Genomic DNA, 17,140 nt, shown 5'->3' with positions numbered 1-17,140 from the left:
AAAGTATGATCCATTTTTTAAATATTATAACCTGCTTTGGGATGCAGCAAAAGCAGTTCTAAGAGGGAAATGTAGCACTACGGGTCTACCTCCAGAAGCAAGAAAAGTCTCCTTATACCTAAACGTATACCTAAAGGAGCTAGAAAAAGAAGAACAAACAAAGCCCAAACCCAGGAAAAGGAAAAAAAATAAATAAAAGAGCAGAAGCAAATAATATAGAAACTTAACACACACACACACAGTAGGACACATCAATGAAATCAGGAGCTAGTTCTTTGAAAAGATCAACAAAATTGAGAAACCTCTAGCCAGACTCATTGAGAGGAGACAGAGACAAAGAGAAAGGATTCAAATAAATAAAATCACTAATGAAAGTGGAGACATAACAACCAACACCACAGAAATTCAAACAATTATAACAATATTATGAAAACCTACATGCCAACAAATTGAACAACCTGGGAGAAATGTATAAATTCCTAAAGCAGGAAAAAATAGAAAATTTGAACAAATTATCAGCAACGAATGGAATCAGTAATCAAAAAACTCCCAACAAACAAAAGTCCAGGACCAGATGGCTTCCCAGGTGATTTCTACCAAACATTAAAAGAAGAGTTACTGCTTATTCTTCTTAAACTATTGTGAAAAAACAGAAAAGGAAGGAAAACTGCCAAATTCATCCCATAAGGCCAGCATTACCCTGATACCAAAACCAGATAGAGACACCACAAAGAAAGGGAACTATAGGCCCATATCCCTGATGAAAGTATATGGATAAATCCTCAACAAAATATCAGCAAACCGAATCCAACAATGCATTAGAATCACTCACCATGACCAAATGGGATTTATTCCTAGGATGCAAGGGTGGTTCAATATCCACAAATAATCAACATGATATGTCATATCAATATAAGAAAGGATAATAACCATATGATCATTTCAATAGATACAGAAAAAGCGTTTGATAAAGTACAACATCCATTCATGATAAATATTAAAAAAAAAAACCCTCTGCAAAGTAGGGTCAGAAGGAGTATACTTCAACATGACAAAGGCCTTATGTGAAGAAATCTACAACCAACATCATACTCAGTGATAGAAAACTGAGAGCTATTTCCCTAAGGTCAGGAACAGGACAAGAATGTCTACTCTCACCACTTTTAATCAACTTAGTACTGGAAGTCCTAGCCTCAGCAATAAGATAAGTAAAAGAAATAAAGGGATGCCTGGGTGGCTCAGCAATTGAGCATCTGCCTTTGGCTTAGGGCCTGATCCCAGATTCCCAGGATCGAGTCCCTCATCAGGCTCCTTACATGGAGCCTGCTTCTCCTCCCTCTGCCTGTGTCTCTGCCTCTCTTTCTGTGTCTCTCATAAATAAAATCTTTAAAAAAAAAAAAAGGAATAAAAAGCATCCAAATTGGTAAGGAAAACGTAAAACTTTCATTATTTGTAAATCACATGATACTACTATATGTAGAAAACCCTAAAGACTCCACCAAAAAACTGCTAGAAGTGATAAATGAATTCAGTAAGATCACAGGATACAAATTCAATGTAGAGAAATTTGTTGCATTCCTTTTTTTTTTAATGATTTATTTATTCATGAGAGACAGAGAGAGGCAGAGACACAGGCAGAGGGAGAAGCAGGCTCCCTATGGGGAGCCCAATGTGGGACTTGATCCCAGGACCTGAGGCAAAGGCAGATGCTCAACCACTGAGCCATCCAGGTGCCCCTGTTGCATTCCTAACACTAATAATGAACTAACAAAAAGAAAAATTAAGAAAACAATCCCATTTATAATTGCACCAAAACCAATAAAATATCTAGGAATAAATTTAACCAGAGGTGAAAGACCTATACTCTGAAAACTATACAACACTGATGAAAGAAATTCAGGATGTCACAAAGAAATGGAAAGACATTCCATGCTCATGGATTGGAAGAACAAATATTGTTAAAATGTCTATATTACCCAAGCAATCTACATATTTAACGTAATCCCTATCAAAATACCAACAGCAAAAAACAAACAAAAAATACCAACAGCATTTTTCACAGAGTTAGAACTCAATGCGGCAGAACAGAGTCCAAAAATAGACCTGCATGATCCTGTGATAATCCTAAAATTTAAAAAAAAAAAATCCTAAAATTTGTGTGAAACCGCAAAAGATCCTGAAGTTGGCCAAAGCAATCTTGAAAAAGAAAAACAAAACTGGAAATATCACAATTCCAGATTTCAAGTTATATTATAAAATGTTAGTAATTAAAACAGCAGGATACTGGCACAAAAATAGACACAGAATAGAAAGTCCAAAAACGAACCCACAATTATATGGTCAGTTAATCTTCAACAAAGGGGGAAAGAATATCCAATGGGAAAAAGACTTCAACAAATGGTGCTGGGAAAACTTGACAGCTACATACAAAAGAATGAAACTGGACCACTTTCTTACACCATAAAAATAAACTCAAAATATATTAAGGACCTAAATGTGAGGTGTGAAACCATCAAAATCCTAGAAGAGAGCACAGGCAGTAACCTCTTTGACATCAACCATAACAACATTTTTCTAGATGTGTCTCCTGAGGCAAGGGAAACAAAAGCAAAAATAAACTATTGGGACTACATCAAAATAAAAAGCTTCTGCGCAGCAAAGGAAACAATCAACAAAACTAAAAAAACAATTTCTCCCTATGAAATGGGAGAAAATATTTGTAAATGACATATCTAATAAAGGGCTAGTATCTAAAATATATAAAGAACTGACACTACACCCAAAAGACAAATAATCCAATTTTTAAAATGGGCAGAAGACATGAACAGACATTTCTCCAAAGAAGATATCCAAATGGCCAACAGACACGTGAAAAGATGGTCAGCACCACTCATCATCAGAGAAATGCAGATCAAAACCACAATGAGAGATCCCCTCACATCTGTCAGAATGGCTAAAATCAGCAACACAAGAAACAACAGGTGTTGGTGAGGATGTGGAGAAAGGGGAGCCCTCCTGCACTATTAGTGTGAACGCAAGTTGGTGCAGCCACTCTGGAAAACAGTATGGAGGTTCCTCAAAAAGTTAAAAATAAACTACCCTGTGATCCAGCAATTGCACTACTAGATATTTACCAAAGAATATGAAAATACTAATTCAAAGGGATACATGCACCCCTATGTTTATAGCAGCATTATCTATAATAGCAAATCATGGAAGCAGCCAAAGCACCCATCAATAGATAGATAAAGACATGGTATATACAATAGAACATTAGTCATAAGATAGAATGAAATCTTGCCATTTGCAATGACATGGATGGACCTAGAGAGTATTGTGCTAAGTGGAATAAGTCAAGGAAAGACATATATCATGATCTCACTCATATGTGAAATTTAAGGAAGGGCATCCCTGGGTGGCTCAGAGGTTTAGCGCCTGCCTTCGGCCCAGGGTGTGATCCTGGAGTCCCGTGATCGAGTCCCACATCAGGCTCCCTGCATGGAGCCTGCTTCTCTCTGCCTGTGTCTCTGCCTCTCTCTTTCTATCTCCTGTGTCTCTCATGAATAAATAAATAAATTCTTTTTTCAAATTTTAAGGAAAAAATGAGCAAAGGAAAAAAGAGAGAGGCAAACCAAGAAATAGACTCTTAACTATAGAGAACACACTGAGCATCACCAGAGGTGGGGGTGATGGGTCAAATAAGGGATGGGGCTGAAGGAGCACACTTGTCATGATGAAATAATAATAATAAAAAATTATATCTGGAATTCATCAAAACTAAAAACATCTGCTCTTCTAAAGATAATGCTAAGAGAATAAAAAGGTAAGATATGGCTTGGTAGAAAATACTAGGAAAATACTAGGAAAATGTTTGATAAAGAACAGACCCAAAATATGTAAAGAACTTTCAAAACTTGATTAGAAAACAACCTAGTTTAAAAATGGGCAAAAAGGGTACGTGGAGGGTTCAGTTAGTTAAGGATCTGACTCTTGGTTTCAGCTCAAGTCATGATCCAGGGTCATGGGACCGAGCCCCACATTGGGCTCTGTGCTCAGTGTGAGTGTGGAGTCTGCTTGAGAGTCTCTCTCTCAAAAAAAAAAAAGAGAGAGAGAGAGAGAGAGAGAGAGTCTCTCTCTCTCCCTATCTCCCTTCACCCCTCTCCTGAGCTTTCTCTCTCTCAATCTCTCATAAATAAATAAATAAATAAATAAATAAATAAATAAATAAATAACTTTTCAAAAAATAGGCAAGGATGCCTGGGTGGCTCAGCAGTTGAGCATCTGTCTTCAGCTCAAAGCATGATCCTAGAGTCCCAGGATCGGGTCCCAAATCAGGCTCCTTGCAGGAAGCCTGCTTCTCCCTCTGCCTATGTCTCTGCCTCTCTCTCTGTGTATCTCTCATGAATTTAAAAAAAAAAAATGGGCAAAAATCCTAGACATTTTACCAAAGATTTGTTGACAGTATTTCAGCACACGAAAAGATGCTCAGCATCACTAGACGTGAAGGAATTGCAAATTAAAACCACAGTGGAGGGCAGCCCGGGTGGCTCAGCGGTTTAGCGCCACCTACAGCCCAGAGCGTGATCCTGGAGCCCCAGGATCGAGTCCCACGTCAGGCTCCCTGCATGGAGTCTGCTTCTCCCTCTGCCTGTGTCTCTGTCTCTGTCTCTGTCTCTCTCTCTCTCTCTCGATTAAATAAATAAAACTTAAAATTAAAAAAAAAAACAGCTAACCTTTAAAAAAGAATAAAATAAAATAAAACCACAGTGGAGGGACACCTGAATGGCTCAGTGGTTGAGCGTCTGCCTTTGGCTCGGCACCATTCCAGGAGCCTGGAATCAAATTCCGCATCGAGCTCCCCTCAGGGAACCCGCTTCTCCTTCTGCCTATGTCTCTGCCTCTGTGTGTGTGTGTCTCTCATGAATAAATAAATAAAATCTTTTTAAAAATAAAATAAATAAAACCACAGTGCATGTCCACTACACACCTATTAAGACAGCTAGATCAAAACCAAAAAAAAAAAGGACAACCTGGGTGGCTCAGTGGTTTAGCACCGCCTTCAGGCCAGGGCGTAATCCTGGAGACCCGGGATCGAGTCCCACATGGGGCTCCCTGCATGGAGCCTGCTTCTCCCTCTGCCTGTGTCTCTGCCTCTCTCCCTCTCTCTCTCTTTTGCTCTCTGTGTCTCTCATAAATAGATAAAATATTTTAAAAAAAGAAAGAAAGATAAAAGAAAAAAAAAGATAAAGAGCTGGCAACACCATGCATTGGTGAGAAGTGACTGTAATCCCATCCTCTGCTGCTGGATATGCAGCAACTTTGGAAGAGTTCAGCATTTTTTTACCAAGTAAGCAAACATCAAACAACCCGAAACCCCACTCCTAGGTATTTACCAAGAGAAATGTAAAACTATAACAGAATGGAAAATTGTACGTGAATGTTTACAGAGGGTTTATGTATAACTGCAGACGGCTGCTGACTAGTGCACAGACATGGTGACACGGCCCTGCCGCGCAAGGGAGTGAGTTAGTGATGCATACCACGACATGCATGAATCAGAAAGGCATCAATGGTTAGGGAAAGGTCAGGCTCAAAAAACCACAAATCATGAATCCATTTATGTGACATTCTGGGAAAGGCAAAATGATATAGATGAGTGGTTCTCAAGAACTGGGGGAGGGATTGGCTACAAAGGGGTATTGGGGGGCTCAGGGGTAATGGAACTGTTCCATATCTCAATCCTGGTGGCAGCTAGACACTATGCATTTGTCAAGGCTATGCTGAAAAGGGTGAATTTTACTGCATGTGAATTATTCCTTCATAAAAGAAGTGGAAATCACTCAATATACATAAGCAGCAAAGCACTGTCATCTTGCATGTTTCAGATACTGGTATTATCAGATGCTGAACAGAAAACAAGCATACTCACTCAATGCATGGAAAACCATCCCGAAGGATGAAATGAAGCTGGTTTGAAAATGAGCCAAGTAAAACTTCTAGAAGTGAGAATGTGGTCATTGTAACTGGAACCCCAGTCAGTAGGATGAACCGTAGAGAGACACCACGGAGGAGAGACCCGGGAATGTTCTCACTGCAGATAAAGGGCCAGAGCTGGAAACATGAAAGAATGTACATGCCATGGAGGACAGAGGGAGGAGGTCTCATTGGTCTGCTCGAGGCCAGAAACGTATTTAGCAACATGCTTGCTGAGAATTTCTAGAATGTCGAAACACATGTAAACTCATATCCTGGAAGTGATATAAATATCCACTCTATGCTGATAGCACAGAACAGCCCTGGATGCATGATTAAAGAAAGCTTTCATTAATGAGCCTGATTCTAGAATTTATGAAAGCTCACCATGTTTTTAGCCAATGGCTCGACACAGTTCCACGCTGGGACACCAAGAGACCCCAAGCACCATCCACACAGAACAAAGAGCTGCCCCTAGAGTCTGCCCGGCTTCAGGTCCGAACTGTACACCTGAAGCAGACAAGGACATACACATCACCATGGGGGCAGTCAGCTGCCCCCCCATCCAGGTGACAGTGTGGCCACTGAGTGGGGTGACAGGTGTGCCAAATGGGAGGAGCCCAGGTCAGTCCCAGGCCCCAGAGATAGTGCACACCATCCTGTAGGGTAACAGTCCAGCCTCACGGGGCACATGACACCATGTCAGGTGCAGGGCCCAGGGCAGGCTGCCACAGAGCTCCAGGGCTCCACGTAGTAGCCAGGCCAGGCCGCCCAGGACAGGAGGACTCGGAAGGGTGCCAACATTCACTTCTCCCATAAGTTCTGTCTTCATGAGCAAAGTCCACAGAAAGACCTTCTCAGACCAGAGGAATCAGCCTCTGCTTCCAGGGGCCTTCCTGACACGTGGCCAAGGGATGGGAACACACCAGCTGCACACACGCAGATAAAACTAAATAATAGGGGTTAGGCTGGGACATTTGGGGGGCAATACCATTGTCAACTTCCAGACCTTGGTCCCTCTGCTCCCTGGGCCCGGAAATGCCTCCACCCCCAGGCTGCATGTCAGCCCCTCCCCACTCCCTCTGCAGCAGCCCTCCTCTCTGCTGGGCCTCCCTGTTTCTCCTCTGAATAGGAGACCCCTGTGAGCCCACTCCCCAATCCCCTGACCCCCAAAGGGCCAGCTTGCTCTGTTTTCTCCAGCCCTGACCTTCAGGCCACGGCACCCCACTGGCCATGCACAGCTAGCTCCCCTCACCTACCTGACCTTCCCTAGCTAGGGCCTTGCAGCTCTGGCCACCTTGCCCACCCCCAGCCTCCAGCACCAGAGGCCATGGTGCCCACTGTCTTTGTCTCCTGAGAAGCCCCGCTCTGCCCCTCCTGTGTCACTAGGTCTTTCCTCTTTGCAGAGCAGCACCAGAGAGAGGGAGCTGGCTGGGAGCTGGTGGTCCTGGAGATGGAGGGGCTAGATCCCCCTGGCACCCCAGCTCACCCCTGGGCCCCACGGGCTACCTGGCCAGACCTCTCATCTGGACGCCCTTCTTTTCCAGAATCAGAGGGAGTGACCATGACCACTGTCATGACCATACCCCCCAGTGAGGAACAAATGGAGATCTCGCTGGGAGAGGTGAGCAAGGCCTACTGCTTCCCAGCCCATCTTCCTCCAGCCATGCGTCCCTGACCTGCTACCCCTCCTGCAGGTTGCCCTTCCACTGGGCCAGACCTAGTTCATCTGAACGCACAGCCTTCAGGCAGCTTGCGCTATCAACTGGCCTGTGGCCACCCCCATCCCAAGTTGAGTCCAGGCCAGCAGCAGGGACAGCGTCCTGGATACAAGGCACTGGGTCGCCCTCCGAGAAAACATGGTCAGGGCCTCCCTGGCTGGAGCATGGTGTGTGTGTGTGGATGCATGTGTCAGTGTGTGCACATGTGTGTGCATGTGTATGTGTGTGTGCATGCACATACACAAGGGCCCTAAGTCATCAAGAGAGCAAGTACACACACTTGGAGCATCCCAAGAAGGGTTAAGCTGTGATGCTGGGCAGTGAGCAGTGAACCCTCGAAGGGCAGGGCCAGGCCACTCAGGGACACTCACACTCATGGTGACCAGCACCTCATGCTGGTGAAGACAGGGGGAGGTGCCCTGATAGAAATGTGAAGCCTGACTGGGTCTGTGGCATCTCTTCCCTCTCAGGTGACAGAGGGTGAGATTGGCCCCTTCAGCTCCATCAAGGTACCAGTCATCTTCACACCAGTCACCCCAGGAGCCATCCACAGCATGTTCAAGGTCATGTTTAAGAATCAGCAGTGCCCAACTGTGAGTGCCCCACTGCCACTTCCTGCCTTCCTCACTGCAGCCCAGGCTGTCCCTGGGCCACGGGATCCCTGCCCTCTGTGCTTCCCCCACCACAGCCCTGTGAGGCAGCTGCCTGTGCTATCCACGCCTAGACAGCCAGTTGGTAGCACAGATGGTTAGCACCATAGCCAACACACACACGAACATGCATTTGCATGCACATCTGTGCACACACGGAGCCCTTGCTCTTAATTACTGGAAATGCCTCTCCAAATTTCCAAATACTTAAAGTTTTTACTCATTACTTTTTATCATGTATTTATTAACTTACTTATAGGTTTATTAAATTTTGCTCCGAGAACATGATCTGCAAACTCTGGTTCTTTTAAATTTGTTGAAATGTCTATTGTGACCAAAGGCAAAACTGAGTTTATCGATGTAATGTGTGCACGTATGTGTAAAGGCTGCATACAAATTCCTGAACTGAATGATTCACATTATTCACGGCCTCCCCATGCCATTCCCTAGCACTCAGCCTGCAGTCTTCTGGTCTCTGCCCCAGGGACCCTGTGGCCTGGGGTCTGCTGGCTGGACCGTCCTATATGTCACATGTCCTGCAAGTCCTGGGCTCCATGGCCCCCGTCCCAGGCCAGGGGTCCTGGAGGAAGGCCCATGGAATCCTCAGCTCACCACTGTAACACCAGGATGGTGCCTCCCCTGCTAGGCCCCTGCCTGGCCCAAGAGGGGCTGTTGGCATCAGCTGTCCCTTCAGGACACCCACACACCTCCAAACCTCCTGAGACCCAGACTCAGGGTTTGGCTAGGAAGAGCCAGTGGCCATGGAAGGGAGAGAAGTAGTTCCCTCTCTCCCTGGTCCCCCCGAGACCTCTGAGCCTCCATTCTGTATTTGCTGGGAAAGTTTTATAAAGTGTACATCTCTCTGTGAGACGTGTTATTCTGTAATGAAAGCGGTTTTTTAAACAGCTAAAGATGTGGATAATCATGAAGCTGTGTGATGGGTACATGACAATCCATTGTGCTGTTCTTTTTATGTTTGAACATTTTGATAATAGAAAGGATTGTTTAAACTGTATGATATGAAAACTGTCTCAGACCCCAAAACATGGCTGGTTTGATCAGTGACCTTCCAATACTGGTATGAGTTACAAACATCCTGCAGCTGGGTGGTGTTAGTGCTCACCGTCATTGCCCACTTTGCCAACAGAAGTGTGTTGCTGACTTTTCACCTTCAAACTCAGTTGTATTTCAGAGTCATGGGCGTTGCTATGGACGTGCCTGTCTGGGTACCAAAACCCAACGTAGATCTGAAGATATGCATGTATGACCGGCTATACCAGGACTCTGTCCTTGTGCATACACGGTGAGCCTGGGTCCCACGCTGCCACTCAGCTGAGGACCTGAGGAGTTGACTCTCAGGGTCACAGCCTACGAGGGGTGACAGGGCCAGAGTCAGGCACAGAGGGAATTGGATGGGCACACGGAGGTGGGGCCTCTAGACCCCAGGAAGGGCCAGGAAAGGGATGCTCCCCGAGCCTCAGTAGGAAGCAGCCCCACCTGCAGCTACACATTAGCTCAGTGGGATCCATCTCTGGTTCTGACCTCTTTACTCTAGGAGAGTAAGTCTGGGTGGCTCCAGCAACAAGGGGATGCTCACCCCTCCACACCCAGGTACTTGGTGCATCATAAACACAGACAGGAAAACAAGGAGTGAGGCCATGTGGACAAACCCCTGAGGAAAGAAGCGCGTTCTATCTGTGGGGTTTTGCAAAGACATCCAGGCTCCAGAGTAGTCACTCCTAAAAACTTAGTCACTCCTAAAAACTTTTTACTAAAGTACAACTTAGGTGGAGACAAGTAGGCAAATGCCGTGGTTGGTGCTGTGGGGGGGGGACGCTTGCTCCCCACAGGCCTGGTGCTGGCATCTGCTGATGCAGGGAGGGTGGGGAGGGGGCAGGGGCTTCGTGGGCCCTGCTGCCAGTGCAGAAGTGGTTCACAGATGTGCGGGGCCTGCAGACTTCCTTTGTGACCATGCTGGTGGAGGGGCTTGCCTGTCTCAGTGCCAGGATCACACACATCAGGGGACTCGAGAGGGGCCCCCCTGAACTTGTGTGTGGAACTAGTGCTAGCCGGCCTCTGCCAGTCAGTTTATATCAGGACGGTGGTGCAGCTACCTTCGGGGGGGGGGGGTGCTGAGGGGGGCAGGCCTGGGCCTATGAGGTAGGTGAAGACCCCAGCTGCACACTCAGGGTGTGTGTACATGTATGTGTGTGCGTGAGCTTGCAAGGGCATGTGTTTGTGACACAGTCGGCCAGGTCACTTGGCTTTGTGGAGACTCAAATGCAGGCAAGGGAGTGGGGGAGCTTCCTGGTGGAAATAGGGAAGGTTCCAGCTGAACCCAGATGGAAGGAGGTGGGGGTTCGGGGCTTGGGTGCAGGGAGCAAGAGGCACCCTAGTCTCCTGTGATTGGTGGGGCCCACGCTACCTCCTTTGACAGCTCTGGACTTGGAGGTGGGGACAAAGCCAAGGCGAGGTGCCCCAGGCCTATGGGGCCCAGCCCCTCCCCAGCCCAGCCCCCACACTCCTCCAGGCCCCCACACTTTGCACAGTCTGCCCAGAAAACACTCAGGTTTCTGAGAACCAATGGGGCCATATTTCCATGGCAGAGTTTCTGTTTGTAGGAACCCCTCATGAGGAAGGCTGCCCCTCGGCCCCTGAGCAAGCAGGGTGGTGAACCTTCACTGGCACTTGGCCTGGTGCGAGCGCCAGGGGTGTGCAGGAGCAGACGTGGGAACAGATCCACAGCGTTGCTGTCTAATGTCCCCCGGCATCCTGCAGGTCAAAAGCGGCCCTGCGTCTGAAGTTTGAAGTGTGCAAGGAACTGCGGGAGCATGTGGAGCTCCTGCCAGAGACAGGCTACATCCAGGCCCAGTCCTCCTATGCCGTGCAGCTCAAGTTCCTGCCGCGGTGCGTGCCTGGGGGCTGCAGGGCAGGGAGGCTGCAGGCAGCACCTCTCCTGCCTCTCGCATGTCCTACTTTGCCTACCACTTGTACCTCCTGTGTGACCCCAAAGCACCACTCACAGGTCAGTTTTATTGTCATCCTCCAAGTATAAAGAAGAAAAGTACTTTTGAGTGTGTCCTGTCTCTTTCAGACACTCCCTCCCAGAAGATGCAGGGAAGTATTTCGACAAGGAAAGCAGAGTCCTGGAGGCCCCGATGACAATACGGGTGGCTGACCAGGTCTGCGTGGGACACTTCCTGGGAACGTGGGGCACTCTTGGGGACCTGAGCACCACCCCCCAGAAGGCAGGGCCCTGGTGGGTCCCGGCGGCCTGACCCCAGCATCCCCTACACAGTGGGAATGAAGGCAGGGTGTTTGTGGATCAAGGACAGATCCTGGAGAGCTGGGCAGGGCTAGGGGGCGTCCCCCTGGCTCCAGAACCCACTTGTGCCCACGTGCCCACTCACAGTGTGTGCACACCTGTGCGCCTGCACTCACACACCCCCATGCCTCGCCTAACCGGGGTTACTCCCCTCTTCGTTGGCACTTGCCTTCCTATCCTCCCAAGTCAGCAACTACAGGAAGGTGGCCTTTTCCTTTTTTTTTTTTTTAAGATTTTATTTATTTATTCATGAGAGAGAGAGAGAGAGAGAGAGGCAGAGACACAGGCAGACGGAGAAGCAGGCTCCATGCAGGGAGCGCCCCCCCCCCCCCCCCCCCCCCCCCCCCCCCCCCCCCCCCCCCGGGACTCTATCCTGGGTCTCCAGGATCACACCCTGGGCTGAAGGTGGCGCTAAACTGCTGAGCCACCCGGGCTGCCCAAGATGGCCTTTTCCAAAAAAGTCCTGTGTCTGGCCACCAGGTTGAAGCAATGCTTCTGCCTTTCTTGTGAGTGGAGACATTTGCGAAATGGACTGCAAGTAACCAGGTTGCCCTCACCCTGTGCACTTCAGATCAAGCCAGTGGGGTTTACCTTGCATGCTGTGGTCACCACCTCAGACCTGCAGCTCAGCCCCTCAGCAGTGGACTTTGGTTACTGTACCATCTATGAGGCCATCAGGACACAAGTCAGCCTCTACAACCACTCCCTCCTGCCCCAGGGCTTTGGGTTCGTCGGGCTCCCCAAGGTACCTCGCTTGGTCAGGGAAGGTCACAGGGTGTGGGGACAGAGTCAGGAAGCTCTGGGGGTGGGCCAGGGCGGTGCTGCCCCAGGGTCTGGATGCCCAGCACCAGGAGGCCTCAGCCCTCCCCAGCCCTCATGCCCTCCTATCCCCTCATCATCCCCACCATCCATATCCCCAGCCTTTGTCTCCCCCTCTCTGGCCTGCCCCAGTAGGACTCAAGACTCCTTTCCCTCCCTTCCTGCCTGGCCTTGCAGGATAGCCAAGGTGGGACTCAGACCAGGCTGCCCTCAATTCTCCCTGGGCCGCTCCACCGCCAACCCTGCCATCCACTTACATACATGCAGACACGTTACAAACGCACCAACATAATGCACACACTCACATGCAGGTGCTCATATATGTGCCAACACTCACAAAGACACACCATACATAGACACATAAACAAATCACACACACATGATTGCACACATACAGACATGCTCACTGCTGGCACTCACATACACACAAGCACGCACACATACATGCAGATACTCATGTACACCCACTCGTACACACAGACACCCACACACTCACATTCGCACACACACTCACATGCCCTCATACCCACTCACACACACTGCCACACACATGTCCATGCAGCTCCCAGATAAGCCCCAGAAGATCACTGTTTTCACTTTGGTATTAATGGTTCTCCATTTGCTAGTTTGTGGACATCCAACCCAACGATGGGTTTGGGACAATCCTACCGCTAGAAACACTGCAACTTGACGTGATCTTCCAACCAACCAAGGCCAAGGAGTACAGCTTCGAGCTCGTCTGCAAGTCAGAGATTAACCGGTAAGCCTGGCAGGCAAGGGGTGTGGAGGGAGGGGGGCAGCTGGCTTGGGGGTGGCAGTGTGCACATGTGGATGTCTATGGGTTGTGTATGTGTGGGCATGTGTGTGTGAGCATGTGATTACGCATGTGTGAACATGTACATGTGGTGTGCAGAGGATCTGGACATGAGCCCCACTTGCTCTGATCACACTATGTGACAGGGACAGTCCCAATTCTATCCTGACAGATGGGACAGAGGAGGTGGTAGATAGAAAAGTCAAACAGGATGCAGAGGGGGTGGTCTGGGATAAGGGGCCGGTTCTTGTTGCTCCCCAAGACTATCAGCCCCAGCGAGGCATGTTCTGGAGCATTCTGTGCAGGTGTCCAGCTGGGCACCAGGCCACCTCCCCAGTGAGCCCCACTGCCTACCTGCCTGCCCCCATTTCTCTTCCTCTCTCCTGTTCCCACCTGCATTCCAGCCTGAGTTGCTGTTTGGCCCTGGGTGGGCCAAGCCCTCTTGTGGCCCCAGACACGTGGCCGCCTGGGATCCAACAGGCGGGCGAGCAGGAATGAGTACCCGTGTGGTAAGAGTTTAGGGAGTGAAGTGCAGAGTTAGAACCCACAAACATAGTCAAGGGCCTTGGCTACCCACCTGCCACGTCCCCCATTAGGGTCTTAGGTAAAACCCACTGCCTCCCATCATAAGAACTGCAGCCTCTGGCAAGTCTCACTGGAGCCTTGTTGACACCTCCCTGAACGGGTGGGGGACTTCTGGTTCTTCTTTGCAACAAAATGAAGGAGTGCTTAAGTGAGTGGCCAGAGGGGAGCTACTCAAAAATAACACTGGAAGGCATGTTGCCTTGTGCTGTGGGGCATAAGGAGAGATTCAAAGGGTTGAGTGACTCTGGGGGACAAAGCTTCATCCACACCATCCCAGGGCCCTCCAGGGAAGCCCAGCAACACCTCCACCCACAGTCGCGCCACTCCCAGATGCTGGAACCAGCTGGGAAACAGAGGTCGTCCGCCATCCTGAAACATGTCCAGTGAAATCTCTGTGATGATTATCACAGTTCATACATTTATGGCCTTTCAATTAATCCCATACTAATAATAACCTCAAAGATATTTCCACCCACAAGGATTTTTTTCCCCCACATTTAGAGCCTGTGGTCGCAGGACATAAAATATATATATTTTAGTACTTCAGTGTGTGAGCAACATTACCTTCACAGCCAGGTAGGATGGGGCCATCCACATCAGAGCGTTAAAGTGTCTGTAATTAGGATGAAATTTGACACGGACGGTGAAGTAGAAATCTGGGTTCGAAGAAGGTGTGGAATGAAAATATTCCAGTGGTTAAGATACCAATATCAGTTATTTGTTTTCATACATTATCTTAATTCAAATACCAGGCTGGGGCAGCCTGGGTGGCTCAGCAGTTTAGTGCTGCCTTCAGCCTAGGGCCTGATCCTGGAGACCCGGGATCGAGTCCCACGACAGGCTCCCTGCATGGAGCCTGCTTCTCCCTCTGCCTGTGTCTCTGCCTCTCTCTCTCTCTCTGTGTGTCTCTCATGAATAAATTTAAAAAAAAAAACAAAAAAACAAATACCAGGCTGATCACAGATGGCCCAAGAACCCTCATGTAGGGACGCCTGGGTGGCTCAGTGGTTGAGCGTCTGCCCTTCAGTTCAGGGCCTGATTCTGGAATCCTGGGATTAAGTCCCACATCGGGCTTCCTGCATGGAGCCTGCTTCTCCCTCTGCCTGTGTATCTGCCTCTGTCTCTGTGTGTCTCTCATGAATAAATAAATAAAATCTTAAAAAAAAAAAAGTCAGAGCCAGTGGTGCTAGGGTAGCCTGGTCCACAGAACCACACACACCCCTCTCTGGCCTCCCAGCTGGTGGGCAGAGCTTCCCTTCCCCAAGCTGCTGGAAGCTGCCAGCAGAAGCAGCTTCACTACTGTGTCCTGGCTCTGAAGAGCTGCAGGTCAGCAGGGATTGGAGACACCCTGGAAACTGGCCAAGTGCCAAAATGCACCTGTGGAGGCGGCTCCCAGGCTTGGGGGAAGTTGCCTTGACACTCACCGATGCCTGGACCTTTCACAATGGGCTGCAGACGAACAGAGCCAAAGTTCCAGGACGAAAGCCCACTGTCACACATCTGCTCTTCTACTCTAAAGGATAATGGCAGAAATGAACTCACTAGATGTTATAGATTTATAATGTATAGTTTTATAGATTCCTGTGTTTATAGATTTATAGATTCATAAGCTTATAGATTTATAGATTCCTGTGCTTATATTTAAAGAGCAATTGATCCATTTTATTTTTATTTTTTTAACACTTTTTTAAAATTTTTATTTATGAAAGTCACACAGAGAGAGAGAGAGGCAGAGACATAGGCAGAGGGAGAAGCAGGTTCCATGCACCGGGAGCCCAATGTGGGATTCGATCCCAGGTCTCCAGGATCGTGCCCTGGGCCAAAGGCAGGCACTAAACCGCTGCGCCACCCAGGGATCCCCCATTTTATTTTTAAATGTCAATGAATGTTTAACAAAATAAGCCAGAAATTACCTCCTCGGCAACTAGTGATGCAATTTTTAGCTATCACTTGAAATGTGCACAGGGGTATGCAGTATTTTCAAAAGATGGTAAGATTCATTCATGAACAGTGAGCAAAATCTGTGCCAACTGCTGTCGTAGTCCTAGGCACTGTGCCCATGCAGGCCACCGTCTCCCTCAGAGGCCACCTTCCACAGCCCAGAGGGACACCATGGACCGCAACCCCCCATGGACAGTGCCCTGCCTGATCCACCTGCCCTGGCCCTTCCAGGAGCTTCAAGCTGGCATGCCGGGCTGTGAGTATTCACCCGCCCCTGGAGCTGTCCCACTACCAGGTCAAGTTTGCAGCCACTTCCCTGTACGACACGTCCGTGGCCACCCTGTACATCATCAACTCTCACGTGAGCATAAACTCACTGACCCACTCCGTGCCCCGCATCGGCTCAGAAGACGCCTTTCCCGTGGGGCCCACGTCCTTTGAGTTCCTGCTGCCTCCGGATGCACCCATCACCATCTCGCCCTCTGTGGGGACCGTGTCGCCAGGAAAGGCAGGTGTGGGCCTCACGGGTAGGCTTGGGGGGGGCGGAGTTCTGCTGGGGTGCCTGGCTCTGAGACCACAGGGGTGGGGATGAGTTCTGCCCCTCATCAGACCCAAGTAGGACCAAGGAAGTCTGCATAGCCCATGAGCATGGGTGGGGGAAGGAGGCCCAGCCCAGCCCCAGTCCCAGAGGCAGGGGCACCCAAGGGTGGCTGACCCCACAAGCACCTGCCTGGGCATGCTAGCGGCTCAGACTTAGGGAGGACATGCAGACCCCTGGATCTCACAGCAGATGGACACAGATGGCCTGGTTATCAGAAGTATAGGGTGTCTGTCCACTCCATGGACCCAATGTCCCACCTCTACCCCACATCTGCTTTGCCTGATGGAGCAGAAAGAACAGGGCTGGAGGCAGAGATCCCTCTTAGCCAGTACCAGGGCCATCCAGCCTCCTGGAGCTTAGATCTTTCCCTTCAAAAGTGAGGGTGGCCGCTGCCAGGATGAGGTGAGGAGGGGCATGTGAGGGTCCTGGGGAGGCCTGGGCCCTGGCAGGGTTTCACTTTAGTGTGATCATTTAAAATGCATTTTATTAAATTTAGCAAAAACTCTTAAATACCAGTCCCCAAAGGGCATGTGGGGGTTGGCTTCTGTGTTCTCTCCCTTTCCCTGTTCCCTCTCCCCTGCCTCTGCCCTGCCGCCCACTGTGTGTGTACCTCTGCTTTTCCAAGCAGTGGGGACACCTGGGAGTGACCCTTCCATGGGGCCCAGAACCTTCCCGCAGGCTGGTCACAGGGACAAGTTGGGGTGAAGAACT

The 17,140-nt window shown here is 49.0% G+C and overlaps 1 protein-coding gene across 11 annotated transcripts in view; it reads left to right on the top strand.

Annotated features, from left to right (window-relative positions):
- The window catches only part of CFAP74 (cilia and flagella associated protein 74), a 79,305-nt gene that overhangs the window by 55,374 nt on the left and 6,791 nt on the right, over positions 1–17,140 (top strand). For 7 of the 11 annotated variants that reach the window (XM_072731020.1, XM_072731021.1, XM_072731018.1 and 4 more), the window contains exons 19-26: positions 7,521–7,597; positions 8,165–8,287; positions 9,526–9,647; positions 11,123–11,251; positions 11,439–11,526; positions 12,241–12,414; positions 13,115–13,248; positions 16,060–16,336. In XM_072731020.1, the coding sequence (XP_072587121.1) occupies positions 7,521–7,597; positions 8,165–8,287; positions 9,526–9,647; positions 11,123–11,251; positions 11,439–11,526; positions 12,241–12,414; positions 13,115–13,248; positions 16,060–16,336 (1,124 nt within the window). Of the gene's footprint in view, positions 1–7,520; positions 7,598–8,164; positions 8,288–9,525; positions 9,648–11,122; positions 11,252–11,438; positions 11,527–12,240; positions 12,415–13,114; positions 13,249–16,059; positions 16,341–17,140 lie in introns of all 11 variants that reach the window. The other 4 variants (XR_011996011.1, XM_072731023.1, XM_072731024.1 and 1 more) reach the window with 2 other exon arrangements.

This window comes from Vulpes vulpes, chromosome 12, assembly GCF_048418805.1.
Source record: "Vulpes vulpes isolate BD-2025 chromosome 12, VulVul3, whole genome shotgun sequence".
Taxonomy (NCBI): Eukaryota; Metazoa; Chordata; class Mammalia; order Carnivora; family Canidae; genus Vulpes; species Vulpes vulpes.
The sequence above is the reverse complement of the archived record's forward strand: the minus strand, read 5'-3'. Positions and strand labels throughout refer to the sequence as shown.